Consider the following 16,738-nt stretch of genomic DNA (forward strand, 5'->3'; position numbering starts at 1 on the left):
AAAGGAAAAAAAAAGGTCAGTTACGCCCGTATAGCCTGTTTAAACACTAAGGGTGTATTTCTTTCTGCTACTACCGCAGTTCAGGAAGAATTAATTGAATTTCGGGTATTTGTGGATTGTGGTTCTACTCTGAATGTGATTGATGGGGGATTCTTGGAAAAACTTAAATTAAAACCCAAACCTTTGTCATCCCCTATTGCCGTGGTTTCTGTCGATGGCTCTCCCTTGAAATGTGTTACTCACAAGGTTTATGAATTTCCCCTCACTATTAATGGTATTCACCAAGAAAATTTGGATTTGGTGGTATTAAATAATTTGCCTTCTTCAGTAGTTTTGGGGTTGCCCTGGTTAAAATTGCACAATCCTGTACTGGATTGGTCTACCAATAAAATTAAGTCCTGGAGCCCGAAGTGTTATGACAAGTGTTGTAACGGGCGCATTGCTGCTGTGGATAAAGGGGAATTACCAGTACCTATTCAGGATTTTTGGAAAGTTTTTTCTGAGGAGGAGTCGCAAAGTTTGCCTCCCCATAGAGACTATGATTGTACCATTGAATTTGTCCCTGGAGCGACTCTTCCTAAAAGTCGTTTATTTAATCTTACTATTCCTGAGAGAAAGGCTTTGGAGGAATACATACAGACGAGCTTGGCCGCCGGTCATATCAGACCCTCTAAGTCACCTGTGGCTGTTGGATTTTTTTTTGTTAAAAAAAGGACGGCGGTTTACGTCCTTGTCTGGACTTTCGCGAGATTAATAAAATTACTGTACGCAATCCCTACCCACTGCCATTGATTCCCGATTTGTTTAACCAGTTAGTGGGGGCCAAGTGGTTCTCTAAAATTGATCTCCGGGGGGCATACAATTTGTTGCGCATGAAGGAGGGTGATGAATGGAAGACTGCTTTTAACACTCCTGTGGGTCATTTTGAGAATCTGGTTATGCCTTTTGGTCTTACCAATGCACCAGCATTTTTTCAGAATCTTATTAATGACATCCTTAGACCTTTGATCGGCAAAAATGTGGTTGTGTATTTGGATGACATTTTGATTTATTCGCCTGACCTGGAGTCTCATTGGCGGAGCGTGCGTCAGGTATTGCAGTTATTGATTGACAATTCGCTTTTTGCTAAGCTGGAGAAATGTGAGTTCGCTGTACAGAGAATTAGTTTTTTGGGCTACATTATCTCCAGTGAGGGCTATGAGATGGACCCGGTGAAAGTTCAAGCTGTGCCAGAATGGCCTAGGCCTATTGGTTTGAAATCGATACAGAGGTTTTTGGGTTTCGCCAATTATTACAGAAAATTCATTAAAAAAAATTCTATTATTGTTAAACCACTGACCGATCTCACCAGGAAAGGTTCTAATACGGTTCAGTGGACTACTGAGGCCATTGAAGCTTTTGTGTTTCTAAAGGAGAGGTTCAGCTCTGCCCCCATCCTTATGCAGCCTGATGTGACTAAGCCGTTTTTGGTTGAGGTTGATGCTTCTTCTGTGGGGGTCGGTGCGGTGTTGTTTCAGGAAAACAAGGATGGAGTACATCCCTGTGCCTTTTTTTCAAAAAAAATTTCTGAGACTGAACTTAATTACGATATTGGTAATCGGGAATTGCTGGCTATTAAACTCGCATTTGAACACTGGCGTCATCTCTTGGAGGGTGCTGATTTTCCCATTCAGGTTTTCACTGATCAAAAAATCTGATCTATCTTGATGCTGCTAAGCGCTTGATTGCCAGTCAGGCTAGGTGGGCACTTTTTTTTTTTGCGGTTTAATTTTTCCGTTACTTACATCCCGGGTACCAAGAATGTTAAAGCTGATGCTTTGTCTCGCAGCTTTTCTCCCATGGTCGGTGCTGAGGAGGAGGAGAGCATTTTACAAGAAGGTGTTGTGATTGCTGCATTGGACTCCGTTTTGGAAGTTGAGATTCTTAAAGCACAGGAGAATGCCCCATCTAACACTCCCCATGGGAGGTTGTTTGTGCCTAGGACCTTTAGGAGAGATTTGTTTGTTGAGTGTCATGAGTCTCGGTTGGCAGGTCATCCTGGAATTTCTGAGACCAAGAGACTTGTGGGTCGCAGTTTTTGGTGGCCTGGATGGCAGAAGGAGGTCATTAAGTGGGTGCATCAATGTACTGTGTGTGCTAGATCTAAGTCTTCACATACTCCTGCTGCGGGGTTGCTTTGCCCTCTGGAGGTTCCTAGTGCACCTTGGACACATCTGGCTATGGACTTTATTACTGACCTTCCCCCCTCTGAGGGTTTCACGGTCATCTGGGTGGTCGTGGACCGTTTTAGCAAGATGTGTCACTTGGTTCCCTTCATCAAACTGCCCTGCGCTAAGACACTCGCTAAGGCCTTTGTCAAGGAGATGGTCAGACTCCATGGTGTTCCTACTGACATTGTTTCTGATAGGGGACCTCAGTTCGTGGCTCGTTTTTGGCGTGCCTTTTGTGACAGGTTGGGAGTTCATTTGTCATTTTCATCTGGATATCATCCTGAGTCTAATGGCCAGACAGAAAGGAAGAACCAGGATGTTGAGCAGTTCTTGTGTTGTTTTGTGGCAGACAATCAAGAGGGGTGGTCTGAGTTTCTGCCGCTTGCTGAATTTGCTCTTAACAACCATACATCCTCTTCTGCTGGGTGTTCGCCTTTTTTTTGTTGTTCTGGGAGACATCCGTCTTTTGGGTCATTCTCCAAATTGGTATCGGCTGTGCCTGAGGAGGAGAGTTTTTCCGGTGATTTGGAAAGAGTTTGGACGGATGTGCGTGGTAATCTTCAGGAGGCTAACAAAAGATCTAAGAGGTACTTTGACAGGAAACGTCAAGAGGTTTTGTTTACGGTTGGTGACATGGTTTGGTTGTCCTCTAAGAATCTGCGGTTGAGGATTCCTTCTAAAAAATTGGGTCCCAAGTTTGTAGGGCCCTTTAAGGTGCTTCAGGTAGTTAACCAATCTGCTGTTAGGTTGGAGGTTCCCACCTCCTGGAAGATTAATCCGGTGTTTCATGTTTCTCTATTGAAAAAAGCTGATGTATCAGATAGAGACGCCACTGCCACTTTTCCTCCGGTGGTGGAGGACGGGGAATATGAAATTTCCCGCATCCTTAATTCTAGACGGTATAGAGGGAGTTTGCAGTATCTCGTCGCTTGGAAGGGTTTCGGTCCCGAGGATAACTCATGGGTGAGGGCGGATGATGTTTCTGCTTCCAGAGTTGTCAGAGCGTTTCACAGGAGGTTTCCTGATAAGCCTGGGCCTAGGGGATCCGGAGGATCCTCATAGAAGAGGGGGTACTGTTAGAACTCTCCTTTTAGGTTTTTTCTATTTTGCTGGTCACATGACCTTTTTGGCCTATTTAATCCAGCTCCGCCCTTCTGGCCATGCTGGACTGCATTGTAATTTCTACTCTTAAGCTAGCCAGGTGCTTTGTTACCTTACTCAGTCAGTTTAGCTAGGTCTCTTGACCTCTATGTTCTATGTTGTTTGTTTGTCTTTTTACTGCTACAATTTCTGCTAGGAGGTGTCCATCTTTCTCCCAGTCCCTAGTTCTTGTAGGGATCCCTCCCTCACATCTATAGGTCTTCGTTCAGACTAGCTGAGGACTTTAGCGGGTCTGATTGCAGGATCAGGTTCCCCGTTACATTGTAGGGATCTAGCTTAGTTCTATTGTAGGGACAGTTCTCCTGTCTTTCCTTAGTGCTTGTAGCAGATCATGACAGCTACCTCTCTTTAATGGGCGGATGATCTCCTGTGGGGATATGATGTTGGACCCCTTTTACCTGCCCAATGTCTAGTGGGTGTTTGCTGAAGACTCGCTCATATTCTTGGATCACCCGGTATACTCCATGCTTTTGGTGCAAAGGGGTGGAGTCAGTGCCTACTTGTAGCTTCTGACACCAATCCTCCATCTGCCCCTTAGAGCCGTTATCCTCCGCCGGTTTGGATGGAGGCAAGGGTTCCACTGCCTTTATTGCATTGTTACTGACAGTGAACAGCTTAGCAAGGGTAGCATACCGGGGTAAATGGACCTCTTTCTCCCCACAATTCAGAATGCGTATCGGTACTCTCCCCTTGCGTACATCGACTACCCCCCTGGCTGTCAAGATGGTGGGCCTACTATCAGAGTACACAGGTTCTACCAGGGCCTGATAATCTTGACCCCTGAGACCGATTGCTGCCCGACACCATATTAACATTTCACTCCTAGGGGGCATTGCAATGGGGAATGGATCACTCATCCTGACACTGGCAACTGCTCCACCAGACAGCTCTACCTGTTGTCTTTTCATCAGGGCTCTGATTTCCTTCTGCAGAACTCGCTGCTGACTGGAACTGGCAGTCTCTGCGACCTGTTGCAACTAAAGAATAATTTCCCCAAGACAATTCTCTATCACATTGGTGCCTATAGTTATCATAGGATGACTTTCTCGGCGATCAATATCAACAATAATCATTCCTTGTGATGGCAGTTCTACTCGGCCAACTTTTATGGTCACCTCTTTATACCCCACCTGAGGCAAGGGCTGACCATTGCTGGCATAGATACTAAGATGTTCATCTGGACGGCGGGTAATGTCTGAATCAGTCCAGTATTGTTTATAAAGGATATATGGCATTGTTGTCACCTGGGACCCAGTGTCCAACAGTGCGTTCATCGGGATGCCATCAAGCACGACAGGTAGGACCGGCCGTCCTCCCACGTACTTGTCTCGCCAGCTTTGTGGGCCTGGGCGTCTTACTCCTGGGGGTTGGCCCTCTGCCCCAGGGGTTGCTCGTTTAAGTGACAGAATCTTGCGTAGTGCCCCGCCTTTTGACAGCGGCGGCAGATGGGTTGTTCGTCCTGGTCGTAGCGATCGCTGTTCCTACCTCTGGTCGGTGGAATTCTTCTCTGTCGTCGCCACGGGACGTCATCTGGACTGGAAGCCATCCGGATCTTTTCCTTTGGAGACACTTGCATGGCCAGCACGGTTTTAGTTAGTATAGCCACACTTTTGGTCAGCTCCTGGACCTGAAGGCGTAGGTCTGCAGACGGGTCATTGTCTAGAGTCTGCGCGTCAGCCTCCACAGGTGCTGGGGGAAAGGACGCCACCTCCTGGTGGTATGTGATAGCTGGACGCCGAAGGGATGCAGTGCCGCCTGGGGTAGGTTCTCGCAGCACCCGGATGTCTCGGTCTTTAAATTGTGCAAAGTCCAGATCAGGGTTTTGCAGACCCATAATGCGCAGCTGTGTCCGGTGAGCGTTAGACAGGAGCCCCTCAATAAACTGCTCAGTTAGCAATCTGTCCTCATCTCGCACACTGTCGGGGTCCACCTGTTTAATGGCCCACAGCGCCTCCTGCAGATTTAGAGCATGGTCCCGTACACTGTCCTGCATCCTTTGTTTGCACCCGTAGAACTTCATTTTAATTTCTGCTGCGGTGCGGGTGTCAAAGGTATCCTTCAATCGGGCCAGTATTTCCTTGACAGTGCCTTTGTCCCTGCTCGGCCAGGACTTCACATCTCTCTGGGCTGCACCGATTAGCTGGCCTATGAGGATGCTGACTTTTTGCTCCTCAGACAGGGGGTACACTTTAAACAAACTGTGCAGTCTCTCCTCAAAGTCGTTCAGGGTGTGCGACTCCCCTGAGTACTGGGGCAACCACGCCGCCCCTGGTATATATGGCATTGATAGAGGCATTACAGTGGCGGCGGCCGCGGCCGAATCCTCTCCTTGGTTGGGCATCCTCCTCCCCCCTAGTGAACCTCAGCCAGGTCCTGGGTGTCTGCTGACGTACCAGTATGCTGCTCTGCAGGCGGAAGGATCTCTTACCTGGCGGTTCCGGATCGGGGCCTCCTGCGTCCCCTCGGCTGACGGCAAATGACGTGATAACACAGTTCAGTACAGTCTATGGCACACAGGACCCGGTTATACCGGGCTTCGTGAATCCTGTTCGTGACGCCAAGTTGACGCGCCCCCTGGGCCGTGGGGTACTCGGTGCCGGGCCGGTCGTTGCTGGGGGAGATGTCACAGTGGCGGTGACCCGGTCCGTGACCCAGGGCGGTCAGTAAAAAGGGGATATTTACAGGGGAATTAAAGTTCTTATATACAGTTCGTGACGCCACTGTGGCAATCGGACTCCTGTGGTGCCACATTATGCTTACCACCTAGCCTGTTGATGCTTTATAACAGATTGTGTATGATATTGATTTGTAAGTGGGTTTTGCACAACATATCCTAGATGCCATCCAATTATTGATTATGTTGGGAGAACCACTCCAACAAAACTCCCCCCCCTTTCTCCATTTATTTATATATAGTTGGACGTGGGTTTATATGTTATATTTCCATATTTGAACTAGGGCCACTGATTGGTAAACACAGTGTGCATTGCTATTTCGCTATACATTATATACTGCTGCTTTGATCATGGAATTTTTTTTCACTCATGTATATTTGTTATGTATTTACTAGTACCCCAAAAGACACGTTTTTAATGTTTTTAAAGTGAGGTCTAATAAAATTTGCATTTTATACTATTTGTGGATTGAAGGTGTGCACATTTGTATATGTACCATTTTTTTTTCTACTTTTGTGAAAGTTAGGACATGCAGAACTTCAATTCCTGATCCATTGATTTTTGCAGGAAATAGCCACTACCAGAGGTGTCTAGCAGCAGCTTACTTTCCTTTACATATTGCAAACTTATCAATGTTCTGAAAAACTGAGCGGGCATGGGGGGGGGTGCTGCTATGCATTTAAAGACAAATCCATTAATCCAAAAGGAATGCAAATATATTATTATACTTGACTGATAGCTGAAGGGCTTTTCACACATGTAATTAGAATGGCCTCCAAAGTAATACCACATGAAATTCTCTTTTCTCACTTTATATTTTAGTATATTGGACAGGATGACAATTTGTTTTTTACTTAAATGCATGTAATTGGGGCTAAAAATAATTTTTGCATTTGGATTTCATTAAAAATATTGCACTGCTTTCCTTCTATAGCCTCTGTGTTGTCCTGTCTATTACTGGCTGCTGAAAGAGTTAACTGAGAATCAGGGATGAGCGGACTGGTGGATTTACGGTTTTGGTACCCAAACTGAACTTTAGTCCAAAGTTCGGTTCGGGTACCAAAATTTTACCCAAACTTGAACCCAAATTCCATTGAAATGTATGGGGACCCGAACTTTGAACCAGGAAAAAATTCTCTCTCTTTCTCTCTGCAACGGACTTTCCCCAGAGCTCTGAACTTTGAACCGGACTTCCGGGAGAACTCCGTGTTTGGCGTTTAGCACCGGGCACTAACTGTCCGGTACGAACCCCGAACTTTAAAGTTCAGGTTCGCTCATCTCTACTGAGTCAGTCAGTCAGCTTGCCCCGACAGACTGGCAGAGAGCTTGTAACTTTATCAGTCTATTTCTGTGCTTCTCTCAGCGGATTTATGACCACAAACAACATCAAATTTGAATATGAAACAAAGTCTGTAAAAGCCAAATGATGCATAATTTTTAATGAAAGCCAGTGGAAAAATTGATTTCTAGCCCAAATAAAGGCAATTAATTAAAAAAAATTGTCCCCAAAGGTTGACAATATCTTTAACACTATGAAACGCTTTTTTATACATTGGTAACAAGCAACATATTTTGCTCATTATATTTGCATTCAAAGGTGTAAGTTGAGTAAGTACCTCAGGGGAGGGAATTGATAACATTTAAAAGATGCCCCACCTCCCATTGTATGATTAAAAAACCCCTGACACTCCCCTGCTGTGCGTGAACCTGACACTTCCCCGCTGTGTGCGAACCTGACACTCCCACGCTGTGCGCGAACCTGGCACTCCCACGCTGTGCGCGAACCTGACAGACCTACGCTGTGCGTGAACCTGACACTCCTCCGCTGTGCGTGAACCTGACACTCCTCCGCTGTGCGTGAACCTGACACTCCTCCGCTGTGCGTGAACCTGACACTCCTCCGCTGTGCGTGAACCTGACACTCCTCCGCTGTGCGTGAACCTGACACTCCTCCGCTGTGCGTGAACCTGACACTCCTCCGCTGTGCGTGAACTTGACACTCCCCCGCTGTGCGTGAACTTGACACTCCCCCGCTGTGCGTGAACCTGACACTCCCACGATGTGCGTGAACCTGACACTCCCCCGCTGTGCGTGAACCTGACACTCCCCCGCTGTGCATGAACCTGACACTCCCCCGCTGTGCGTGAACCTGACACTCCCCCGCTGTGCGTGAACCTGACACTCCCCCGCTGTGCATGAACCTGACACTCCCCCGCTGTGCGTGAACCTGACACTCCCCCGCTGTGCGTGAACCTGACACTCCTCCGCTGTGCGTGAACCTGACACTCCTCCGCTGTGCATGAACCTATTAAATAGAGAAGGATATAATAAAGGTACAACCCAATGAGCATGACTGAAAAATGACAAACAACAAAAATTAGGGTCAACACAAAAACACAAAGGGATTGTCAGCTTTAGTACAACCAATTCATTTTACTGGTAGTTGACGTTTTCTCCTTAATTGTGTAATTGTTCATAATGAAAATACTAACTGATTACCACTTTAAAAAAGGACCAGTCACCAGGCCAAAAGTGTCAAGCTCTTGTTCTTAAAATATTCCTGCTGCTCCCCTGAGTATTTGTTTTTTCTTTTAAATCGACCATATGGTTCCAGAAATATGGACCTTTTTGTTTTCTGATACTTTTTATGGCTACAGGGGCGTGGCTCATAGGGTAATAATGCTGAGCCACCTAAAGACACGCCCCAGAGGAGCCTGTGAGCCATGCCTTCTTGCTAAAATAAAAAAAATCAGCACTAAATTAAAAATTAAAAGGTCCAATAACTCTGCAAGTCAATGGTGGATTTGAAAAAAAAAGAAAAAGGCAGAATACTCAGGGGGGGCAGTGGGAATAGAAACAAACTGGGGACATGTCTGATTGAATATCTTATAAAAAAAAAATATAAAAAAAATAATTAATTTGATTCCAGTTTCAATAATAGAATAGTAAATTATAGATTATCTGCTGTCCATCGGTGAGTGCGGAAACATTTCTGGTGACACCTATAGAGACACATACATCTGAATCTAGAGAAAAAGTACTGAATAAACGGTTCACATAGATAAAAATGCAGAATCATTTGGAAGAAAAGACAAACCTTTGTTTTCCTGGAATCCAAAAACTGAACAGCATGGCAAATAAAAAAAAAATGAAGCAAAATCAACACAAAAGCAGATCAAATGTGAGCAAAAGAATACAACTAAAGGGACAGTTAGCATTGCCAGATCCATCCCCACCACATCCTGAGCGGAGCTGTACAAAGCACACACGTCTAGTAAATGTTTTTGGACGGCAAACTTGAAATGAGGAGACAACAGCGGCAATGAAATAGGATGTGACACAAAGCTTAGAAAAAATGGAAACAGCACAATAAAAAGCTATTTTCTATGATAACGGTGATTTAACGCACAGCTTCAGTAATGGCTTCTCTCATCGCATCCCACCGTTTTATCACATTTCAAAGGAACAAAATGGAAAATTTCTGGCGTTTTTCATATTTTTCTAAGGACGTCAGTAAAATGCACCGTGATGCATGGACTGGCTGCAGGTCTTCAAGGGTGTAAATGTGACCAGTGTCAAGTCCATACATCACGGTTCATTCACGGGCATCTGAATTTGCCCTTAGAGTTTATTCCCATAAATGGTATAGTGTATTAAAGTGGTTATTTCTCATTTCAGACATTTATGGCAATTTTCTTACTTGTACCTATTTCGAGACAGGGCTGCGGTAGGAATGGGCAGGTGGCAGCGCTTGTGTGGCTCTTTCCATTTATCTTTAAGGAAGTTTTGAAAATTGAGCCAACATTTAGATAACTTTCGGAAATCCTACAGAAGTGAAAGGAGAGAGTTATGCATGCCCAGTCACTTCACCATCCCCGGCGGCAGAAGAGTAGGCCACTGGAGAAGTGACCTGCATCAATTAGACCGTCATGGCATATTCTGTGATTATTCAATAATTGTCCAAAGGCAGCAACAACTATGCGAGAGCTAATGGTGGAACACGGCATGGACCATTCATGACACTGGGTGATAACGTCACCTCAAGTGGCAGGTTAGAAGAATGCAAAATGAATATGAAAATAAATAGACAGACAGAAAATGGTATATGGGGCAAACATTCCTAAATTTGCTGTGGATGAGTTTCTGGCTTGGCATTTATCCCAGGTCATGTTGCAGGGCTCATTAAAGGATCAGACATTGACTTGTAGGGTATTTACCTCTCCTAGGAGGTACTTAAAAGTTTACTTCTTTCTGCAAGAGAGATCATTTACAATCTATTCTTCCATGGAACATTGCCTTCTAGGCTTCATTCTCAGCTGGTGTCTTCAAGGAGAATCAGTTATTCCCTCACGTTGCCCAAACAGTGTCATACTTGGCCAGCCAGATTCTGCTCTACACGGATGAGGGGCAAACAATGTGACACAGAGGGTTGGACACTTACTAATAGGGTAGCTACTTTTCCTGGGTGGTACTTGTGACATAGTTTCATTCATTCTGAAAAAAGAGCTAATCTGCATAATTTTCTCCCATGGAGCCAGTAAGGCTCCATACTTAGTTGGTCTCTTTAAGAAGAACTAGTACTTCCACATGTTGTCTAAATGAGAAAAAGTCATGACAATGTGTGACAAGGGACACATTTCCACTGATGTACAATGCACATATACATAGTGTCAGTGTGACGTTATTGCCAGGGACAATGAGCACCTACCCTGTCCCTCAAGATAGATGAACCCTAGGCTATCCCTGTCCCCCAGATTACTCTTGATGGTGGAGACACCGGGGTCTCGTACCTTGCTATGCTCCTATAATAACACTTATCTGTTTACTCCCCCACCCAGGGAGGTATGGGATGGAAGTGTATATGATAATACAAACCAAACCAGACAGACAGGAGTAAACAGACAGGCATAAAGGAAAACTACAATCATACAAATACACTCACAAAACAATTGAGTGGGAAATGGGAGGTGTAGGTGGGGAAAAAACAAAATGGAGAGGATAGAAAGAAAAACACACAAACCAACTCCACACAGAAATGTTCTGAAAATCACTCCAAACTCCTGCTACTAACACTGAACTTCTCCTTCAACTCCGAACCAGGAAATGGAAAACTATCACTGGCAAAGAACGAAGCCAGGAGGTGGGTTCTTAAACATGCAGGGAGTAACAAACTCAGAACAGCAGATACAACAAAGACAGAGAACTCCAAGAGTCCAACTAAGCAGTTTAACCCTTGCAGCAACAGAGCAACGAAAGCCAGAACCACTAATAGGACGGTGAAGCTGTTCTAACTATTGCAGGTGTATGTGTCACCGGACGCTGCAATCTTCTGACTCCACTCTGCCGCGGTATCCCCGTGACACATAGAGCTCCTTTTCATAACTAAATAAATGCAAAAAAAGTAAACTATACAAAAATGGTAATTTTCCCGTGAATGAGTTCTTATACAAACTCTTCTTAAATTGTAACATAGTTGTATTTATAATATAGACACTCATTATTGTATTAGGATATGGGCAAACGTTATGATGTAGCTTAGGGTAACACTAATCATATATTGGGTAAAATGTAAAACATCCATCTAATGTCTGAAACGCAGGTAAGGAGAATGTTATGGGCTTTTAATGAAAATCTGATAAGACTGATGTGTTGATTGTTCTAGTTGCTCTTAATTCATCTGTTTAATTGCGCTACCATCAGTTGGGTATTAAATATTCATAAGGGAGAATGTGCCCATCAATGTAACATAAGCCTTAATCACAACGGCTTGTTTGTATCAGACGAGAGAATCACAATGTTCTTGTATATCCGAGAACGCGCCTGATATCCTGAGTCTATAATGTGTGATAAGATGTCCTGGAGATGAGTTTAATTCACAATCGATACGTGAGCAGTACATGGTCGCTTATGTTGTCACGTAGCGAACAATCCCTTCTACAACAATCCTGGAGTAGGGCGATAAATCATCCATAATTCCTGGACAATCCAATAGAAAAAATGTTTTTTTTATTTTTTTCACTGTCCATAAAAAATGAAATTTTGGGGAAACTGGAGGAACTTGCACAAAATTATGTGACTGTTGTTACTGTTTTAGAATTTGCAGTGACTTACAGTAAAGCATTTATATTACTATTCTGGACTTCAAAGGCAACAGGCCACAAAGTTGTCCCCATATAAAGTACAGCCATCACCATTAGAGCAATTTTCCAGAATCCTGGAAAGCTGTAGCAAAGTCCCCAATCTGGTCTGCAGACCCCCAAAAATATTTTTTATTATACTCACAGATGGCACTGTCTGGTCCGATGGGCGTCTCTGGTCTTGAAGCGGCGCCTCCTCTCTTCTTGCAATCGTCGTCCTCCTTCCCAGTGTCCCCACTGCGATTCTGCACAGGTTCACTTCTCTCTGCCCTGCCGAGAGCAGAGCAAAGTACTACAGTGCCCATGTGCCAGGAGAGGAGAAGTGCGGTGATAACCCATAGGTAAGGCCGGCGCATGCGCCCTACAGTGCTTTCCTCTTCCCTCGGCAGGGCAGAGAGAAATGCGCAGGAGCGTGATGGGGACACTGTGGATGATGTAGGACACATCCTCTACATGAAGCAAGGCAGGAGGACAGCGATTGCAAGGAGAAAGGAGGGGCCAAATCAAGACCAGAGACGCCCATCGGACCGGACCGCCCCATCGGTAAGTATAATAAAAGGTCTTTTTTGGGATCTGCAGACTGGATTATGGATTTTTTTTTACAGCATTCCAGTATGCTGTAGAATAAAGCCCTAATGGTGGTGGATGTATGGGAAAAGCCTGGTGACAGGTTCCCTTTAAGAATTGTGTGGGGGACAAAAGCGCACACACATAGAGCAGTATTGATTGTTAGAGATAGTTAAAGGAGAACTGTGTGCTCACCTGGTGATTGTTAGAGATAGTTAAAGGAGAACTGCGTGCTCACCTGGTGATTGTTAGAGATAGTTAAAGGAGAACTGTGTGCTCACCTGGTGATTGTTAGAGATAGTTAAAGGAGAACTGTGTGCTCACCTGGTGATTGTTAGAGATAGTTAAAGGAGAACTGCGTGCTCACCTGGTGATTGTTAGAGATAGTTAAAGGAGAACTGTGTGCTCACCTGGTGATTGTTAGAGATAGTTAAAGGAGAACTGTGTGCTCACCTGGCGGTGTTGTGTGAAGGCTGGAGAGAATATTCTTCTTCAAGATGTATAATAGTATAGGAGAATGATATCACATTGTACGGGCTGTGCTGCACTACATGAGATGCTTTTTGTGTTCCAATTCAGAGCACAAAAGGCTTCTCATCTAGCGCAGCACAGCCCGTACAATGTGATATTGTCTTCCTCTACTATTCTGGACTTTAGACATATAAAACTTACAATCTATCTAAAATATAAGCTTTCTGGATTTTTTATAAATTGTAGAGATAAAAAAAGAAATAAGGTTGACTACCCTATTGGGACCATTGAAAGCTCTCCTGATATTGCACTTCATGGGACTAGTGCAAGAGCAGCCACAAAGGGACACACTATGGGGTGTAATGTTAAAGGGAATCTGTCACCAGATTTTTACCATGGAATCTGAAAGCAGCATAATGTTTAGAGAGACCCTGATTCCAGCGATGTGTCACTTACTGGGCTGCTTGCTATATTTTTGATAAAAAGCCTGTTTAATCAGCAGGAGATTATCACTAGAGGACTAGTAAACCATCTGCCATGTAGTCCTCCATATTCATAAGTTGTGATTAATCCCACCCCCACCACTGATTGGCTGCTTCCTGCCTATGCACAGTGTACACAAAAAGCTAAAGCTTCCAATCAGTGGTGTGGGCGAGTTTATACATGGCTCGGCATTCAGAGAACTGGTAGATCTGCAGCAGATAAAAGTGTGATTATATCAAAACTGCAGCAAGCGGTCTAGTAAGTGACATATCGCTGGAATCAGGGTCTCTGCCCCTACATAATGCTGCACTCAGATTACATAGCAAAAACCTGGTGGTGACAAATTTACATCAAATCCAATTTTATATGTTGCCTGCACAAAGCCGTACTTATACAATATCCTTATTCGCTGGGATTTTTTATCAGATTCCTCCATCCTCAACCCGCTGACACCAAATGCATTTGCATACTGCAGTCACAGGCAAGCGAGCACAGACAGGAATCAGAGTTAAAGGACAGCATTTTATGTGTTTTCTAATTAAAGGAACATTTCAGGCATAACTAATATACTGCTTTATGCCTAATGCGGGTCCTGAGGGGGCAATGGATGACAAGGATTCTCTTTCACCCGTCAGGCTCTACACTAGGCATTATATACTGTAAAGCTATGCGAAGCAAGTGCAACTTAGTATTCACAATCTAATGCATAAATGGTTGTATAAACTTATAGACTGGTGCTCCATAACCAAATCACAAAAGGCTACTACATCAAATATAAAATCCATTAATTCAAAACTGCCTAACATGTAGGTAACTAATGTAATCTTTGATACTGGGTGCATCAATACAAAGTATCCACCAGAGGGCACCAAAGTCCAACATGTAATTACTAAAATGTTCCCAAATAAATTACAGGACCACTCCTGCTGTAAAACAGAATAAGTCTGTGACACTCCTGCAAATATATCACGTGATAAACACGTTGTCTAAAAGTCTATTTTATTCTATAGCATATTGAATATGTTTTATTACTGCGTTTTTCTGTCGATATGAATGGGTGAAAAACACTGCAAAAATAGTGAGAGTTTAAATGCCTCAGATTAAAAAAAAAAACACTTTGATGGTTCTACTCGACGAGGATAAAACGTGCAGCATATGCATGAGATTTCAAATATCTCATTCACTTTGCTGGTACTGTAAAACAAGAAACGACAAAAGAATGAAATTCTCACCAGATGTCAGTAAAAACCCATCCAATCCACACAGGCAAAGAAATTAATCCATAGATGTCCATAAATTAAGTGTAATAATGAGAAATCATACAGGGAAAAAGTATTGAACGCGCTAACTGAAATTTATTTAATACTTCGTACAAAAGCCTTTGTTGGTGATGACAGTTACAACTCCCCACCCCTGTATGGAGAAACTAATCGCAGGCATTGCTCAGGTGTGATTTTGGCCCATTCTTTCACATAAACACTCTTCACATCCTAAAGGTCCCGTGGGCTCCTTCTATGAACTTATAGCCACAGAACTCTATTTCACTGAATACAAACATACATATAAAAACTTCTGTCCTAAACGCAAATACAAGACTATAATTCAATTCTCAAGTTGAAAGCCATTTTGTTTTTTGTAGCACCGGCGTCCTTGTATGCTTCCATTTTTTCTCCCCGGCAAAGTCGCCAACTCACTCACCGCCCAGACCGCTCATCTGCACCTCTTGCGTCCCAGGGTCCGCACACACCTGGCAGATCCCATTGGCAGCGCGCTTAGGGCATGTGCACGTGCTCCTTGTCTCTTAAAGAGACAGCTTGCACTCTCCTAAAATGTCCCCAACCAATAGCTGGGAGACACTTACTACTTAAGGCACCTCCAACTGTTGGGAGGTGCCTGAACAACATTTCTGCTAATTAGTTACTTGCCTGCCTGTTGTTAGGTCCCCTTGTCTGCTTTATCTCATCCTGATCTAGTGCTGTCTAACCTGTATACTGCTTCCATTCCTGACTCGACTTCTATCCAGAAGCCACACAGTTTGCATCAGTACCTGTGGCCGTCCAGTCCTCAATCCAGAAGCCGCACAGTCTGTACCAGTACCTGTGGCCATCCTGTCTTCTATCTAGCAGCCGCACTGTCTGTACCAGTACCTGTGGCCATCCTGTCTGCCATCATGAAGCCACACAGTCTGTGCCAGCACCCGAGGCCGTCCAGTCCGATATCCTAAAGCCGCAATGTCTGTACCAGTACCAGTGGCCGTCCTGTCTTCTATCCAGAAGCAGCACAGTCTGTACCAGAACCTGTGGCCGTCTTGTCCGCTATCCTAAAGCCGCACAGTCTTTACCAGTATCAGCGGCTGTCCAGAAGCCACACAGTCTGTACTAGTACCTGTGGCCGTCCAGTCGGCTATCCTGAAAACGCACAGTATGTACCAGTACCTGTGGGCATCCAGTCCGCTATCCTGAAGCCGCACAGTCTGTGCCAGTACCAGCAGTGGCCGTCCTGTCTTCTATCCAGAAGCCGCACTGTCTGTACCAGTACCAGTGGCCGTCCAGTCTGCTATCCTGAAGACGCACAGTCTGAACCCGTGCCAGTGGCCGTCCTGTTCTGTCTGTGACACTGTATCTGATCCAGCGTCTCTGACCCTTGGGGTCAGCTGCTGCTGCTCCGAACACAGCCCTGGGGTACCTGGAAGCTACCGACCGCTCAAGCCAGACGTCACCATCAGGGGCTCCAGTAAAGGTAGCTGCTTAGTTACACCCCTCCAGGATAATCCCGGCCCCTGGCGCGGTGGGTACACGATCCACAAGAGTTACGGTTTTCATGTATACGCCGCCACTTATCTGGCGGCTTTCATGTCAGGGGATGTTAAAGTGTACAGGACTTTTAATAATCTTTTCAGGCATACATTTTTTTTATCACAATATGATCTTAATTAGGTTGAACAAAGAGCCCTGGGAAAAAAAGGTAATAAAGACATGAGCCGGTTAAGTATTTCATGGTAATTTAATGTTAAGGATAAATGGCGCCTATACCG

At 44.6% G+C, this 16,738-nt stretch overlaps 1 protein-coding gene across 7 annotated transcripts in view; it reads right to left on the minus strand.

Annotated features, from left to right (window-relative positions):
* The window catches only part of ERC2 (ELKS/RAB6-interacting/CAST family member 2), a 1,561,275-nt gene that overhangs the window by 1,387,684 nt on the left and 156,853 nt on the right, over positions 1-16,738 (minus strand). For 4 of the 7 annotated variants that reach the window (XM_073644596.1, XM_073644593.1, XM_073644594.1 and 1 more), the window contains exon 3: positions 9,144-9,167. The exons of the other annotated variants lie outside the window; for them this stretch is intronic. In XM_073644596.1, coding sequence (XP_073500697.1) covers positions 9,144-9,167 — 24 coding nt within the window. The remainder of the gene's footprint in view (positions 1-9,143; positions 9,168-16,738) is intronic. 7 annotated transcript variants of the gene reach the window in all.

The sequence above is a fragment of the Phyllobates terribilis genome, unplaced genomic scaffold, assembly GCF_046119375.1.
Source record: "Phyllobates terribilis strain yellow unplaced genomic scaffold, ASM4611937v1 Scaffold_8__6_contigs__length_399053987, whole genome shotgun sequence".
Classification (NCBI taxonomy): Eukaryota; Metazoa; Chordata; class Amphibia; order Anura; family Dendrobatidae; genus Phyllobates; species Phyllobates terribilis.